The sequence below is a fragment of the Saccostrea cucullata genome, unplaced genomic scaffold (assembly GCF_032062105.1).
Source record: "Saccostrea cucullata isolate Sc308-1 unplaced genomic scaffold, CSIRO_AGI_Scuc_v1 ctg192, whole genome shotgun sequence".
NCBI classification, from domain to species: Eukaryota; Metazoa; Mollusca; class Bivalvia; order Ostreida; family Ostreidae; genus Saccostrea; species Saccostrea cuccullata.
In genome coordinates this window covers 105,071-123,169 of record NW_026932625.1, presented here as the reverse complement: position 1 = coordinate 123,169, position 18,099 = coordinate 105,071, and the positions used below count along the sequence as shown (strand labels likewise).

At 38.2% G+C, this 18,099-nt stretch overlaps 2 protein-coding genes across 2 annotated transcripts; both read left to right on the top strand.

Annotated features, from left to right (window-relative positions):
• The first annotated feature begins 67 nt into the window (after window positions 1-67).
• On the top strand, window positions 68-6,048 carry LOC134235687 (mucin-2-like). The gene is made up of 9 exons (XM_062717834.1): window positions 68-194; window positions 302-420; window positions 503-1,032; window positions 2,571-2,807; window positions 3,281-3,519; window positions 3,848-4,000; window positions 4,173-4,622; window positions 4,761-5,153; window positions 5,750-6,048. Exons 1-9 carry the CDS (start codon window positions 68-70, stop codon window positions 6,046-6,048), a joined length of 2,547 nt encoding a protein of 848 aa, XP_062573818.1.
• A 528-nt stretch (window positions 6,049-6,576) lies between these two features.
• LOC134235693 (mitochondrial import inner membrane translocase subunit TIM50-like) lies at window positions 6,577-13,077 on the top strand. Its single transcript, XM_062717843.1, has 10 exons — window positions 6,577-6,934; window positions 8,583-8,614; window positions 8,786-8,807; window positions 9,600-9,646; window positions 10,667-10,786; window positions 11,326-11,433; window positions 11,561-11,659; window positions 11,815-11,971; window positions 12,492-12,595; window positions 12,769-13,077. The coding sequence occupies exons 1-10, from the start codon at window positions 6,577-6,579 to the stop codon at window positions 12,853-12,855; spliced, it is 1,134 nt and encodes a 377-aa protein (XP_062573827.1). The 3' UTR covers window positions 12,856-13,077.
• Window positions 13,078-18,099: the final 5,022 nt, after the last annotated feature.

Genomic DNA, 18,099 nt, shown 5'->3' with positions numbered 1-18,099 from the left:
AAGTAATGGTATCATCCCCTCACCTTCCCCCAGCACTGGTATCATCCCCTCACCTTCCCCAGTACTGATGGAAGGTGAGGGAATGATACCAGTATTTGGGGAAGGTGAGGGGATGTTACCAGTACTGGAGGAAGGTGAGGGGATGATACCAGTACTGAGGGAAGGTGATGGGATGATACCAATACTGAGGGAAGGTGAGGGGATTATACCAACAATGGGGGAAAATGAGGGAATGATAACAGTACTGGGGAAGATGAGGGGATGATACCATTACTGAGGAAAGGTATGGGGATGATACCAGTGCTGAGGGAAGGTGAGAGGATGATTCCAGTACTGAGGGAAGGTGAGGGAATGATACCAGTACTTTGGGAAGGTGAGGGGATGATTCCAATACTGGGGGAAGGTGAGGGGATGATACCAGTACTGAGGGAAGGTGAGGGGATGATACCAATACTGAGGGAAGGTGAGGGGATTATACCAATATCCTGTCACTTTCCCCCAGTACTGGTATCATCCCCTCACCTCCCCCAGTAATGGTATCATCCCCTCACCTTCCCCCAGCACTGGTATCATCCCCTTAACTTCCCCAGTACTGGTATCATCCCCTCACCTTCCTCCCAGTACTGGTATCATCCCCTCACCTTCCTCCCAGTACTGGTATCATCCCCTCACCTTCCTCCCAGTACTGGTATCATCCCCTCACCTTCCTCCCAGTACTGGTATCATCCCCTCACCTTCCCCAGTACTGGTATCATCCCCTCATCTTCCCTCAGTACTGGTATCATCCCCTCACCTTCCCCAGTACTGGTATCATCCTCTCACCTTCCCCAGTACTAGTATCATCCTCTCACCTCCCCCAGATATTATAAAAGTTATAGCCAACACGAAATGGGGAGCTGATAAAAGTACCCTTCTTAAACTTTATCGCTCTCTTGATAGATCTAAATTAGATTATGGTTGTATTGTGTATGGATCAGCTAGGACTTCTTATATAAAGGCTCTTGACGCAATCCACCATCGAGGTCTTAGATTGTGCTTGGGGGCTTTTAGAACTTCGCCAAAAGATAGTTTATATGTGGAATCAAATGAGCCACCTCTGGACTTAAGAAGAATTAAACTAGCTTTACAATACATAATTAAATTAAAAGTGAATACGGACAATCCTGCTCATGACTGCGTATTTCATCCTCAAAATGTACATTTATATGATAAAAACAAGAAATGCATAAAACCAATTTGTTTGCGATTAAAAAATCATATTAGAGATTCTGAACTACCATTAGATATAGTAAAATCAACTTCTCTATCTGAAATACCACCGTGGAAATTAATTAAACCCGTAGTTAATAAATCCCTTTCCGAACTTAAGAAATCAGAGACAAATCCCCTCGTTTTTAAACAGAAATTAGACGAAATAAAAGATTCTAAATCTGCAACAGTAGAAATTTACACAGACGGCTCAAAGGATAAAGGCAGGGTTGCGGCCGCTGCAATTGTCAATAAAAATGTTTTTTTCTGTAAGACTTCCAAACGAAGCAACAATTTTTACGGCTGAAGCTAAAGTATACAACTTGCTTTGGAATATATTAAAACTTCGGATAAAAACTCTTTCACAATATTTTCAGATTCGCTTTCATGTTTACAGTCCATACACAATATGAACAGTGATCATCCGTACATTTTGGATATTAAATAAGTTACATCATCTTGCTAAACAAGGTAAAAATGTCGAATTTTGTTGGATTCCAAGTCATATTGGTATTCCCGGTAATAACAAGGCTGACAGTGCTGCAAAATCTGCTCTTCAATATGAAATTGTTACTTTTAAAACTCCTTACACCGATCTTAAGTACCTTGTGAAACTTTCTGTAAATTCTCTTTGGCAAATATTTTGGGATTTTTGTGATAGTCATAAATTGTATTCAATACAAAACAAAGTTAATCAATCATCCGACTTCGGTCTGAAACGTCAGGACGAAGTTATTTTTTTTTTCAAGATTAAGAATTGGACATTCAAGGTTTACCCATTCCGATTTACTAAGCGGGGAACATCAACCTGAATGCATATCTTGTGACTGTGCCATAACTTTAAATCATATACTTTTAGAATGTTCTGATTTTACACCTGTTCGAAATAAACTTTTTAATGGTGTTAAAACAATGCAAGATCTTTTTACAAAAGTAACGCCTAGTGCAATTTTGCAATACTTGCAAGAAATAGATTTTTACAATAAGATTTTAACGTCAATATTTTTATAAGCATTATTATCTTTGTATATTTGAATTTAACTGTTTCTTATTTTTAAATTCCAAGTCCGTCGGATGGGACGTTAAACGGTGCCCCGTGTCTAGGATAACAACTTCCGTGGCACGTAAAAGATCGTTTCTCTGGAGTTCGAAAAAGAGTAGGCTCATTGGGGGCCGCGAGAGAAACCAAAAACTTTCAAAACCGTTCATACAATATTTAAATTTCTACGGCGTTAAAAACAATAATCAATCAATCATCCCCTAATACTGGTATCATCCTCTCAACTACCCCACTACTGGTATCATTCCCTCACCTTCCCCAGTACTGGTATCATCAACTCGCCTTCCCTAGTACTGGCATCATCTCCTCACCTTCCCCCAGTACTGGCATCATCTCCTCACCTTCCCCCATTACTGATGTCATCCCCACACCTTCCCCCATTACTGATGTCATCCCCTAACCATCCCCCAGTACTGGTATCATCCCCTCACCTTCCCCCAGTACTCATATCATCCCCTCACCTTCCCCAAGTACTGTCATCATCCCCTCACCTTCCCCAGTATTGATAACATTCACTCACCTTTCCCAGTACTCGTATCATCCCCTCACCTTCCTCCAGTACTAGTATCATCCCCTCACCTTCCCCCAGTATTGGTATCATCCCCTCACCTTCCCCCAGTACTAGTATCATCCCCTCACCTTCCCCAGTACTTGTATCATCCTCTCACCTTCCCCCAGTACTGGTATCATCCCCTCACCTTCCCCAGTATTGATAACAATCACTCACCTTTCCCAGTACTAGTATCATCCCCTCACCTTCCCCAGTATTGATAACAATCACTCACCTTTCCCAGTACTAGTATCATCCCCTCACCTTCCCCCATTACTGATGTCATCCCCTAACCATCCCCCAGTACTGGTATCATCCCCTCACCTTCCCCCAGTACTCATATCATCCCCTCGCCTTCCCCAAGTACTGTCATCATCCCCGCACCTACCCCAGTATTGATAACATTCACTCACCTTTCCCAGTACTCGTATCATCCCCTCACCTTCCTCCAGTAATGGTATCATCCCCTCACCTTCCCCCAGTACTAGTATCATCCCCTCACCTTCCCCAAGTACTCGTATCATCCCCTCACCTTCCTCCAGTACTGGTATCATCCCCTCACCTTCCCCCAGTACTAGTACCATCCCCTCACCTTCCCCCAGTACTGGTATCATCCCCTCACCTTCACCCAGTACTGGTATCATCCCCTCACCTTCCCAAAGTACTGACATCATCCCCTCACCTTCCCCAGTATTGATAACAATCACTCACCTTTCCCAGTACTAGTATCATCCCCTCACCTTCCCCAAGTACTGGTATCATCCCCTCACCTTCCCCCAGTACTAGTATCATCCCCTTACCTTCCCCCAGTACTGGTATCATCCCCTCACCTTCCCAAAGTACTGGTATCATCCCCTCACCTTCACCCAGTACTCGTATCATCCCCTCACCTTCCCCCAGTACTAGTATCATCCCCTCATCTTCCCAAAGTACTTGCATCATCCCCTCACTTTCCTCAGTATTGATAACATTCACTCATCTTCCCCCAGTACTGTATCATCCCCTCACCTTTTACAGTACTGGTATCATCCCCTCACCTTCCCTCAGTACAGAAATCATCCCCACACCTTCCCCAAGTACTGATATCATCCCCACACCTTCCCCCAGTACTGATATCATCCCCTCGCCGTCCCCCAGTACTGGTATCATCCCCTCACCTTCCCCTGTATTTATAACATTTACTCACCTTCCCCCAGTACTGATATCATCCCCTCACCTTCCCAAAGTACTGGCATCATCCCCTCACCTTCCCCAGTATTGATAACATTCACTCACCTTCCTCCAGTACTTGTTTCATCCCCTCACCTTTTACAGTACTGGTATCATCCCCTCACCTCCCAAGTACTGGTATCACCGCCTCATCTTCCCCAGAACTGGTATCATCCCCTAATTTTTCCCAAATACTGGTATCATCCTCTCATCTCCTGGCAGTACTGGTATCATCCCCTAATTTTTCCCCAGTGCGGCCATCATCCCCTCATCTTCCCAAGGTATTGGTATCATCTCCTCATCTCCCCCCAGTACTGGTATCATCCCCTCATCTTCCCTTAGTACGGGTACCATCCCCTTATTTTTCTCCAGTACGGCTATCATCCCCTAACCTTCCTCCAGTACTGGTATCATCCCCTCACTTTCCCCAAGTTCTGGTATCATTCCCTTATCTCCCCCAGTACAGGTATCATCCCCTCATCTCCCCCAGTACAGGTATCATCCCCTCACCTTCCCCCAGTACTGTTATCATCCCTTCACCTTCCCCCAGTACTGGTATCATCCGCCCAGTACTCGTATCATCTCCTCAACTTCTCCTCCCCCAGGACTGATGTAATCTCCACACTTTCCCCCAGTACTGATATTATCCCTTCACCTCCCAAAGTACTAGTATCATCTCATCATCTCCCCTAGTACTAGTACCATCTCTTCACATCTCACAGTACTGGTATCAACCCCTCATCTCCACCAGTACTGGTATCATCCCCTCACCTTCCTCTGTATTGGTATCATCATCTCATCTTCAAGAGTACTGGTATCCCCTCACCTTCCCCCAGCACTGGTATCATCCCCTCACCTTCCCCCAGCACTGGTATCATCCCCTTAACTTCCCCAAAGCTGGTATCATCCCCTCACCTTCCCCAGTATTGATATTATCCCCACACTTTCCCCCAGTATTGATATTATCCCGTCACCTCCCTCAGTACTGGTATCATCTCATCATCTCCCCCAATACTGGTATCATCTCCTCACCTTCACCTCCCCCATGCAGTACTGACATCATCCCCACACTTTCTCCCAGTACTGGTATTATCCCTTCACCTCCCTCAGTACTAGTATCATCTCATCATCTCCCTCAGTATTGGTGTCATCTCCTTACCTTCCCACAGTACTAGTATCATCCCCTCATCTTCACCCAGTACCGGTATCATCCCCTCACTTTCCCGCAGTAATGGTATTATTCCTTCACCTCCCTCAGTACTAGTATCATCTCATCATCTCCCCCAATACTGGTATAATCCCTTAACCTTCCCCAAGTACTGGTATCATCCCCTCATCTTCACCTCCCCAATTACTGTTATCATCTCCACACTTTCCCCTAGTACTGATATTATCCCTTCATCTCTCCAAGTACTAGTATCATCTCATCATCTGCCCCAGTACTAGCTTCATCTCATCATCTCTCTCAGTACTGGTACCATCTCCTCACCTTCCCGCAGTACTGGTATCATCCCCTAACCATCTTCCAGAACTGATATCATCCCCTCACCTTTCCCCCAGGTTGGGTTTTTCTCCCTTCACCTCTCCCAGTACTGGGGTATCATCCCCTCATTTTTTCCCAGTACTGGTATCATCCCTTCATCTTCAATCAGTACTGGTATCATCCCGTCATTTTTCCCCAGTACTGGTATCATCCCCTCACCTTCCCCCAGTACTGGTATCATCCCCTTACTTTCCAAAGTACTGGTATAATCCCTTCACCTCCCCCAGTACTGGTAAAATCCCCTCACCTTCCCAGTACTGGTACCACCGCCTCATCTTCACCAGAACTGGTATCATCCCCTTAACTTCCCCATACAGTACTAGTATTATTACCCAGTACTCAGGAATCATGCCCTCACACCCAACACCCTTCCCCAGTTCTGATAAAATATGCCCCCTTCCTCCAGTTCTGGTATCATCCCCACACCCCCAGTACTGATATCATCCAACAACTTTCCTATAACCCAATACTGGTGTAACTTCTCCCCACCTTAAGTAATCATCCCCTCCCCCTCCAGCTCTACAGTATGACTTGTTATTCTGGTTACTGACAAACAAGTTGATGAAACAAGAATATCAACAGTCGTGGTCCTCGTTTTGTTACTTCTATGGTTGATACAGTGACTTTTTTGGCAAATACAATCTAACATTGACGGATATTTTCCATAATCATTGAATGGTCAGGCCATTTCTGTTATTTCCCGACCAGGACAAGGAGCACACGGGGGCCTGACTGATCTGCAGGGGATACTCACTCCTTCATGACACCTGGTCCCACAATTTAAAAAAAAAAATTCACATGCAAAAATTCAGTTCCTGACAGTGAGATATAATATATAAGAAACATCTTGGAAAATAAAAATATTTTTGAAAAGTTTTATCGCGTTCTACAATACTTTCCCGGTATTATACTAACTACCTAGTAAGACTCTAGATTTTACTATGCTGAATACTATTTCCGGTAAAAATGTCAGCTCTCAGGTCCACATGTTTATTTAAACGAATACTTTTTAATAAGGGAACAAGCATCAAATTTGATTTTTATGATAACACTAGATCTATTACAAACTTTCGATATTTATATCGACCAGAAACATTACGGCCCCCGCTAGGTTTATGTGCTTGTGTGTTTTTCCGAAGGTCGACTGATCGGTTGTTTCAAAGCAGGAGTGTTATATATAACAACAGTGTTACGTCAGACTCAAACGTGAACTCTGAAAAGGGAGATGAGAAAAAATCCAAATGGAAGAAGTACGGGGAATATTTTATGTGGTTTACACTAGCTTCTTTTTCAGCAGGGTGTGTTTATGGTGCATATATTTTAGGTGAGAAAAATCACATAACAACAGGGGCTTGCCCCCGGCGTGTAATAATTATTTAAGCTTTGAATTCATATTTCTGGATGTTGTTGGTCCTATAACATACATGACCATGCCGATAAATTGAATACCGGCACGGTTTGATTATTTGTCGGCACGGCCAGGTGTGTTATGGGACCGCATGCATGTGACAGAACTGAACAATCACAACTGGAGATTTGAAATTTTTCAGCTGGAGTTTGGGTCTCAAAGCTGGAGATTTTTTATCTACATTTTTTTCAAATCGCAAAAGACCATCCAACTCCTTAGAAAATGCCATCTCCCTCTCTATTACTTAAAATAGTTTTTATTTCATAAAGGTTTATAAGCTTTAAAAAAATATGTTTAAATTTTTAGTCAAATGATCAGAAGTGAAATTAAATCAGAATTAAATTAATTCATTGAAATTAATTAAGAGTTAATATCATCACATGATCATCATTAAAACATTCAATGAATAAAATTTTATTTTTGATTTGGTATTGATACATCAACCAGTAAGTGAAGTAAAACATGCATAGACCTTATGTAACATATTTTTTGTCAGTAATTTGTTTTTAAATAGAATATGAATAGTCTCTAAAAATACAACAAAGTAGAGTGAAGTATATTTTTTTTAGCAGTAATTGAAGTAAAACATATGTATATAGGTCTTATGTAGCATATTTTATGTAAGTATTTTTTTTAAAATAGAATATAAAGAAATAAAATTAATTTCTCTTAAAATACAACAAAGTGAATGTAGAGTCAGGTATATTTTTTAGCAACACCCTGTAGTTTGATCTATTTTTAACTAAAGTCAAAAGTGTGACCCATATTATAACTGTATCTTTTAATGACCACCGCAGCATTAGAAGATGGCAATTGGGTATTTTAGCAACTAATTACAATGTTCTGCATTCAGCAATTCAGCAATAAAACATCGATGGTCATTTATCAAGTTGATATATCACTAATTTTTACAACCGAATTATACGACCTCATGTTGATTACTACGAAGCCTACTGCTGTGAAAATTTATTGCACTGCCGTTGTTATCTCAATGTATTGTCATTCTAAGCAATTATAAGAAACATCATAAAAAGTAATGCAAAATATATTTAATTTGAAGAATTATTTTAAGCACGGAAGATTTAAAAATTAATCGGGAGGGACGGAAGAGGGGTTAAAAATCGGGAGATTTTGCCTCCCGCCGGAAGAATCACATGTATGGGACCGACGACATCCAAAAATATGAATTCAATGCTTACATTTACATTCATTAATTTTCCCTCTTCATAATTGTTTATTTCGTTAATCTTTAAAGTGAATTTAGCGCCCTTCAAGTTTGATTTAAGTAATACATATAACTGCTGCGTAAGAGCTGTTCGTGATGTTGCAACGTTAATTAACGCAAACGAACATGCGAGGAAAAAAGTGACAAATTAATTTTAAACGCCCATTTGTTGTAGCTTTACATTACTTAATTTAACAGTGTTATAGTGTTTTGTATGAAATTGAGTTAAAACATTGTACATTTTTGATGTTCTTAGAGTATTGAATCATAGTTCCTACTGTACCATTAAAGCTTCATGTAATTTAAACCATTTTTAAATGTACATTTATTTGTTTTTAGGCCTACCACCAACAGACCCAGAAGGCAATGTTGTAAGTATGATAAATCTTTCTTATCACGCTTATATCTGTGCATTAATTCTTGCAGTACTTCATGTAATTTTGATAGTTTTTATGATTTTTTCCAGTTAAATGTACATAATTTAGGTCATTCCCAATAAGCATGTCTAACAAATTCTGTCAAACTTATCCTTTGTCTTGTAGGTTGAGGATGAATTTGGAAAAGGTGAGATTTTTCGAGGCCAAGTGCATTAATTGTAAATCATATTAATTGTAATAGGATAATGTACATGTGTCGTAGCATGAAAGTTCCATGCAACTTAATGCGGAATGAAAGTATTGTTAATTAAAAAATATTTCACATTAAAAAAGATTATCTACAAGTAAAATGTAACATTCAACACCTTATGATAAGACTTTGTTATATAATACAATATTCATCTACCATATAAAACATCTTGTTGTTTGCTAGCTGCAGATCTGTAGCTCTCCGAAAAAAATATTTTGATAGACCGGAGAGCTACAGTGCCACCCATTGAAAAAACTGTACATTTATTGCGCACAAAAAAGTGCGCTCAGTTATTGATTAATTCTTTCAAATTCTTACCTCAATTGCAAATAAGGAAAGATTTCAAAAAATTCCTTTATCTTCTATCAAGTACTCTCGTAGTTGACATCCGAACGAAGCATATTGGACCGAATTATCTTTGAAACCAAAATGGCAGTATAAATAAGCGAAATGTTCGATGATTACAATATCAGGGTCAGGAGGACTATTAACAACAATTATGAGAAATGTTTGGTTGTGGAAACAGCGAAAGAATATGTTAGGAACACACGGTTAGTAATATTTTGAGATTACATTTTTAAAAACATGGAGAAATAAATCGAGAACCGAGCGCACTTTTTTGTGCGCAATAAATATACAGTTTTTTCAATGGGTGGCACTGTAGCTCTCCGGTCTATCAAAATATTTTTTTCGGAGAGCTACAGATCTGCAGCTAGTTGTTTGCTGTAGGTTTCTCCATTCAAAGAAGTGTTGCCACCTTTAAAATCAAGAAACAGGTAAATTTCTTAAACATTATTAACTATATATAACATGCAATCTGTTCCATTGAGTCATTATTAGCCATTTAGAATGAATCAGTCTGTACACTTGATGAATCAGATTTTACACTTGATGAACCAGACTTGACACTTGTTGAATCAGATATTACACTTGTTGAATCAGACTTTCAGTCGATGAACCAGACTTTACACTTGATGGACGAGACTTTACACTTGATGAATCAGACAATACGTACACTTGTTGAGTCAGATTTTACACTTTGTAATCTACACTTGCTGAATCACACTTTACAGTTGTTGACATAACACTTGATGAATCAGACTTTACACTTGATGAATCAATTTTACACTTGATGAACCAGGCTTTACATTTATAGAACAAGATTTTCCACTTGTTGACATTACTCTTGTTGAATCAGACTTTACACTTGTTGAAACAGACTTTACACTTGTTGACATTACACTTTTACACTTGCTGTTTTCTGATAAAAGGAGATGAATCATACTTTACACTTGCTGAATCACACTTTACACTTGTTGACATAACACTAGATGAATAAGACTTTACACTTGTTGAATCAGACTTTACACTTGTTGAATCAGACTTTACACTTATTGACATAACTCTAGATGAATCAGACATTACACTTGTTGACAACACACTTTTACACTTGCTGTTTTCTGATGACAGGAGATGAATCATACTTTACACTTGCTGAATCACACTTTACACTTGTTGACATTACACTAAATGAATTAGACATTACACTAGATGAATCAGATATTACACTAGATGAATCAGACATTACACTTGTTGTCATAACACTTTACACTTGCAGTTTTCTGATAACAGGAGATAAATCAGACTTTACACTTGTTGAATCAGACTTTACACTTGTTGACATTACACTACATGAATCAGACATTACACTTTAACACTTGCTCTATTCTGATAACAGGAGATGAATCAGACATTACACTTGTTGACGTTACACTTTTACTGTTTTCTGATAACAGGAGATGGAGGAGCCCTCCAGGAAGAAGCTGCTCCCCGAGCCCCTCCAGCCGCCATTTGTCCAGCCCCCCTACACACTGGTCATGGAGATCACCGGGATCCTGGTCAAGCCGGAGTGGACGGTAATCTTTAACAACATGTGTCTACATAAATAGAGGGCACCTGCTTATAACAAACCAGAGTGGACGGTAAACTCTGACTCATACAAGTAACATTTCTTCATAAATAGAGGGCACCTGCTTATAACAAATCTTTAGTTTGTCTAGCTGGAGTGGACGGTAAGCTCTACCTCAGACAAGTAACATATGTCTACATACATAGAAGGCACCTGCTCATAACAAACCGGAGTGGATGGTAAACTCTGACTCATACAAAAACATATGTCTACATATATAGTTGTCACCTGCTTATAACAAACATTTAGTTCGTAAAGCCAATAAGAATGGTCAACTCTGACTCATACAAACAAATATGTGTCTACATCTTATATAGAGGGCACCTGCTCATAACAAACTTTCAGATTTTTAAGCTAGAGTAGACTGACTGCCCATTCTAGCTTTAAAAAAGTGAAGGTCCAGATTTTAAAATTTCTAAAATGTTTTGTTGATGAGCATGTCTTTAAAGTTCTCTCTTTTCTGAATGGTTGGCTTTCCACTTACAGATTAAGAATGGATGGAGGTTTAAGAAGAGACCAGGTGTGGATTATTTCCTCCAGGCTGTAGGGCCACCTCTGTTTGAGACTGTTGTGTACACCTCAGAGACCGGCATGGTATAATCGGATTGTAAAAGCATTAATTAATGAATGGCATACACAGCAGTGAAATCATTAATTTATAAATTGCTTACACAATAGTAAACTATTTCTTTGGTTGAAGTCTACAATTTTTTTTTTTCAGAATGCTGTTCCTGTGATTCACAGCCTTGATCAACAAGGACACATCATGTACAAGTTATACAGAGATGCCACTTGGTACGACGGCAAAGATCACGTCAAAGTGAGTGTAACCTTGATCAAGGATGTGTACAAATCAAAATGATAGTGCAGAGATCAAATCATAGTCATAAAACTCCTACAAAAAATATCCGTGAAAAATCAAGCATTTGAGGCAACTTATATTATTGATTGATGATATAAATGGATTTTTTCCAGGATTTGTCCTATTTAAACAGAGACCTAAACAAAGTTATAATGATTGACTGTAAGTCGAAGTCTGTGAAGCTACAGAGGAACAACGCGTTTGTTCTGAAAGAGTGGGACGGAGACGAGAATGACACAGCACTGTTTGATCTGGCTTCTTTTCTACAGAGTAGGTTATCTGTGAGATAGTGAGAGAAGGGGAGGGGGGGAGGCGCAACCTAAAGCTAGCATTATTTCTGCCAGAAAATAATTTTAAAAACTGGAATTTACTCTATCCCTTTTCACTCTATACAGTGTAATAAATTTCATTGTTCATAATATACTGTTTAAAGGGAAAATATCCCCCCTTTTGTTTTTGCCCTAGTTACAGATGGGCAAGTTTAAAAATAACACAGTGTAATTTTTTTAACAAAACTGTGGCGGGGCAAAATTAAAACAAGGCAAAATCGTTTGCAAGTGTGAAAGGGCTAAAATAACCCTGTTTACAGTAGTTTATGAATAAAATAATGGTATTCTAAACTTATACAAACAATATTTGTCAGAAATTAACAATCCATTTTAATAGTCTCTCTTTTATCACCTGCTTTGTTAATGTTATTTCGCTGTATATGTCATTTAGAGGAATTCAAGCTTTTGGTGATATGAAAGCCTTCTTAAAAATGAAAATGATTATAATTTTTTTTTTCCAGCTCTGGCACACAGTAAGATCGAGGATGTTCGGACAGTTTTAGAATACTACATGCAGTTTGATGACCCTATTGCCAAATTTAGAGAAAATCAGTTACTCCTTCAGGTTAGCTCTTTATCTAACTGCTTCCATAGAATACAGGAACATGTAGTTTAGGGATCTAGATGGAATTCAGTACACTATAAAAGAAAAGTGACGTTTTATTAACTACCTAATAATTGACATGTGCATTTATAATTGATGTGTTAAAGATGTTATCAATTTGCTTTATTTTGTAGGAAGAGCAGGAAAGACAAAGACAAGAACAGGAGAAGCCAAAACAGAAATCACCGTTTGATTTTGCCAAGTCATTTAGAAAGAGATAGCTATAGAACAAATGGTTGAATGATTGAAATAACTGAATGTAACATACATATAGTGCTCTTTCATCATTATGACATGTAAAGATATGAGTGAAAACTGCATCAGATGCATGTCAAATATCATACAGATTTGTTCACTCTAGATTGAAATGAAATGAGGAACAGTACATGTACTGCCACTGTAAGATGATGAAACTGTCAATAAAATTGTTTTTATGCTGTGTAGATTATTTTTGATATATTTATCTCTAAGTGGGCCTAACTTCAGGACACAGATTGGTAAAGAGTACTATGTTTTGAACATATAATGAACAATTTTATTTTGAGGAGAGTTTGTAAATGTAAGGTTTTCTCAGCGGTGAAACTTGCATAACTTTGCCTTCATCTAAAAAAATATGAAAGTTTTTCTTCCCCTTTGGGGATTTTAAATTTCGGTCTGTCACTATGCCTTTAGATACTGATATCTGGCAAATTAAAGCTGTTAAGGATTTGCTCTAGAGTAACCATGTATAAAGTTGTTGATCCGTACATTGCAGGTTTGAATCCCAATCATAGAGACCTTTCCTTTAGATGAGACAGTAAAAAATGAGGCCCCGTGTCACAGTAGGTGTTGGCATGAAAAAAAAAAGCTTAATGGCCGTAAATGCCGAGTTTAGGACAAAATTTGCAGCTCTCCGCCGGCAAGTGGTGGCCTCTCCATTTTAGTGAAATATTCTCGAGAGGGATGTTAAACAACAAAGAAAAAGACAATGCATGCATCTTTAAAAGTTCTTAAGCTTTTGCAATGAAACTTAAGAACCCTGTATCATTTAAATGATTATTTAAATTCAACTGAACAAAAGCAGACTCCAGTAAGATTGTAACATTTCTTTTCCATGAAACAAGGGAGTTGACATTTTTTTTCACTTCGGCTGTTCTATGTATAAACAATTATTTAAAAGGACAGACTATTGCCACATAAGCTGATACCATCATTAAGGTTAATATGATGACCCTGTTTGCAAATTGCTAACTACAAACAAGAGGCCCATGGGCCACATCGCTCACCTGAGAAGCTTTGACCATTCTGTTCTTTACCAGATTTCACCCTTGTTATACATAATGCATCCCCACCCTACCCCACTGATCATAATTTAGACATTTTGAAATCTACACTACCCCATGATCCTTCCATGGGCACATATGTTTCAGCTTTTTTGGCCCAGTGGTTCCTGAGAAGAAGATTTTCAAAGATTTTTCCTATGTATTTCTATGTAAAACTTTGATTCCCTATAATGGCCCCGCCCTTCCCCCGGGTATCATTATTTGAACAATTTAGAATTTACACTACCCCAGAATGCTTCCACATAAGCTTCACTTTTTGTGGCCCAGTGGTTCTTGGGAAGAAGATTTTCAAAGATTTTTCCTATATATTTCTATATAAAACTTTGATTCCCCATTGTGGCCCCACCCTTCCCCCGGGTGTCATTATTTGAACAATTTAGAATCTACATTATACCAGGATGCTTCCACATAAGTTTCAGCTTTTCTGGCCCAGTGGTTCTTGAGAAGAAGATTTTCAAAGATTTTTCCTATATATTTCTGTATAAAACTTTGATTCCCCATTGTGGCCCCACCCATCCCCCGGGGGTCATTATTTGAACAATTTAGAATCTACATTATACCAGGATGCTTCCACATAAGTTTCAGCTTTTCTGGCCCAGTGGTTCTTGAGAAGAAGATTTTCAAAGATTTTTCCTATATATTTCTATGTAAAACTTTGATTCCCCATTGTGGCCCCGCCCTTCCCCCGGGGGTCATGATTTGAACAATTTAGAATCTACACTATACCAGGATGCTTCCATATATTTAGTTTCAGCTTTTCTGGCCCAGTGGTTCTTGAGAAGAAGATTTTCAAAGATTTTTCCTATATATTTCTATGTAAAACTTTGATTCCCCATTGTGGCCCCGCCCTTCCCCTGGGGGTCATGATTTGAACAATTTAGAATCTACACTACCCCAGGATGCTTCCACATAAGTTTCAGCTTTACTGGCCCAGTTGTTCTTCAGAAGAAGATTTTTTAATGACCCCACCCTATTTTTGTCTTTTCTTGATTATCTCCCCTTGCGAGGGGATATGTCCCTTCATTTTAACAATTTAAATTCCCCTTTACCCAAGGATGCTTTGTACCGAGTTTGGTCAAAATTGGCCCAGTGGTTCTTGAGAAGAAGTTGAAAATGTGAAAAGTTTACAGACGGACAGACAGACGGACGGACGGACGGACGACGGACAAAATGTGATCAGAAAAGCTCACTTGAGCCTTCGGCTCAGGTGAGCTAAAAACTGTCAAGTTGAAAGTTTTGCTACATCTTTCATAAAAATTCTTAGGCCATCACATTCACTAAAATGTCCACCTACAGATTTTTGTCCCTCGCTTTCATGAAAGTATGAAATCTCATTTGCAAGTCTGTCAGTCTGTAGTTCTGTCAGTCTGTCATAAAAACTTTAACCTTGATCATATCTTTTGAATGAGAAGAGCTGGGGCTTTCATATTATACACGTACATTACCTGTGACAAGACCTTTCTAAATACACTAAGATTTTTACCCCATGACCTTGAAGTTTGATATACTGTAAATCACTTTTTATTGGCGAGAACTTTATTTTCGCGTAATTACGCGAGACAGTGTGCTCGCAAAAATTAAGTTCTCGCGTATAATAGTATTCCTTAAGATTATATAGAGCAATTACCACAATTCATGAAAATTTTGTCTCGCTTATCAAGAGTCAATGACTATCTCGCGAAAATAAGGTGTCGCGAAGATTTAGTGATCTACAGTACATGTATTTTAAAAAAAATTAAAGACTTAAAATTGGCCATAACTTTTGAATGAGAAGAGAGAGGGCTTTCATATTTAAGATGTGTATTATCTGTGACAAGACCTTTCTAAGTACACTATGATTTTTGACCTCTTGACCTTGAAGTTTGACCTACTTTTCAAAAATTTTCCTTATAACTTTTGATTGAAAGGAGATAGGGCTTTCAAATTTGACATGTATATTACCTGTGACAAGATATTTCCAAGCAAGCTACGATTTCTGACCCCTTGACCTTCATGATTGAACTAATTAAAAGAAAAATCAACTCCAGTGATAACTTTTGAATGAAATATGAAAGGGCATTCATGTTTGACACTATATGCCATAAATAATGACATCTCACCCACAAAGACACTGAATGGGGAAAACCACAATTCTTTGAATTTGCTTGTTTCATTTACAGTGATCCGTCCACAGGGGATTCTTTCTCCTTCCTGGCACCTAATTCCACCTTGGTTTTAGGAGGTATATGTTTGCTCTGCTCACAATTTTGTGGATCTTTTAGCATGCTGTTTGTTATATTCATATTTCACTCAAATGGAAAATACAGATCAGTCTTTTTAAAAGCTCAAAAATCTATTTCAACAGTACTAAATTGTGAGCAGAGCAAACATGATCCTCTTAGAACGGAGGTGGGATTGGGTGCCATGAAGGAGTAAGCATCCCCTGTTTACATGACATGTTCTTTCATTGTTGAAGAAGCCTAGTGTCCATCATCCACATCTTAAAAGCATGAAAATCTTGGATAAAGTAACATGAATAATACATAGGTAAAACAAAAAATACTTGATGTTCATTCTATAAAATGTTCATTAACACTTAATGAGATCTTAATAAACATAAAATAATTTGATGATAGAAAATTCCCAGTCCTTTTTTATGCTGTTCTTCCCAATTTGATTTTTAAGATTCTCAGACCTGCCAACCAAAATTGATGCTGCGGGGGGTCATGACCCAACATTCAGAATTGAAATGTTGGGTCATAGCGCGCGGCGACATTTTCGTTGGGGTTTGAGTAACAAAATGCTTCCTAATTTTTAGGCATCAATGCAAGCAGTCAAACACATGCATGTATATGTTATATTTTATTGCAGACTTAATTTTTACTTAGGACAGGTTACCTAAAATTGCTTGTATAAGAACACTTTTAGATTGATAGTAAGATTCAGATACTTTTAGTTCAATAGAATTTTTGCAAAGTTTTAAAAATTTAAAAAGTTTCAGGGAAACATTTGTTAGATTCTACAATGATTAATTTTCAACATATTACACAATCAGAAAATTGTAATTTGACATTACATTGAAAGATTAATATTGAAAAATTGCTGCTGCAGGGGGTGGTGGTAAGAAATATGTGCCATCTAATTTTCTATTATTATTAATTAATTTTAAAACACACAAAAAATAAATTAAATGAATCAAATACTACAAAATAAATAATGAAAGATACCTAACATCCCAAACAAAAACTTAAAATCGTTAGAGTCATGATGTGACTGACAAGTGGGTATTTCCTTCAGGCTTGTCATAGCCATTTAACGAAGAAACACAACGTATAATACTACATTTTTTTTTTGGGGGGGGGGGGGGGAGAGAAATTCAATATACTTCATTTTAGACTCTTTTGCTTTAACTTAATATCATTTTCTTTTAACCACTACACTTAACAATAATTTCAATATATGAGAGCTGATAAAATCAGCTGTTATCAGTTATGCTTTGTAGTTTCGTTTTTTACTTTCGTTTTTAAAAAACGATCCCAATGTTTATCATATCATTGTATTTAATTAATTAATTTCTGTTTTTAATAAAATGATATTTAATTAACCTTTAAATCTATGTGGCTCACCATGCATATACCCCTTCAAATGGTTACGTATAATCCCCTAAATGCTCCAGGCATATTACCTGTACAGCTGTGTCAGTCTGCGATCAAGCGTGAAGTGATTTCCTGTGGCTAATTAACAGTTTTTTAACACCTCGGCAAACAAAGATACTAATTAAATCTGTGTGCATTGAATAAACAAGATGTTCATATCCTGATTTATAAAACACAAATCGGAAATTTTAGGATGAATTTTCAGATCTTTCTTGTTGAGACAAACATGCTTAATTAATATTGGGTCAAAAAATTGGGATGATCGATTTTGCGGGTGAAAACAATGACACACCGCGGGTCATTATGAGTGGGGGGTGAGAGGTCAATTTTGCGGGTGTAACCCACCGAATGCGGGTCACTTGGCAGGTCTGGATTCTTTTAATTGGGACACCAGGAACTTTATGACAGAGAAATTCCACAATTTTGTATTTATTTTGTATGGTTATATGAAAACATTGGTACTTCACAAATCATTGATTTAAAGTAGATGTACAATGTATATTCCAAC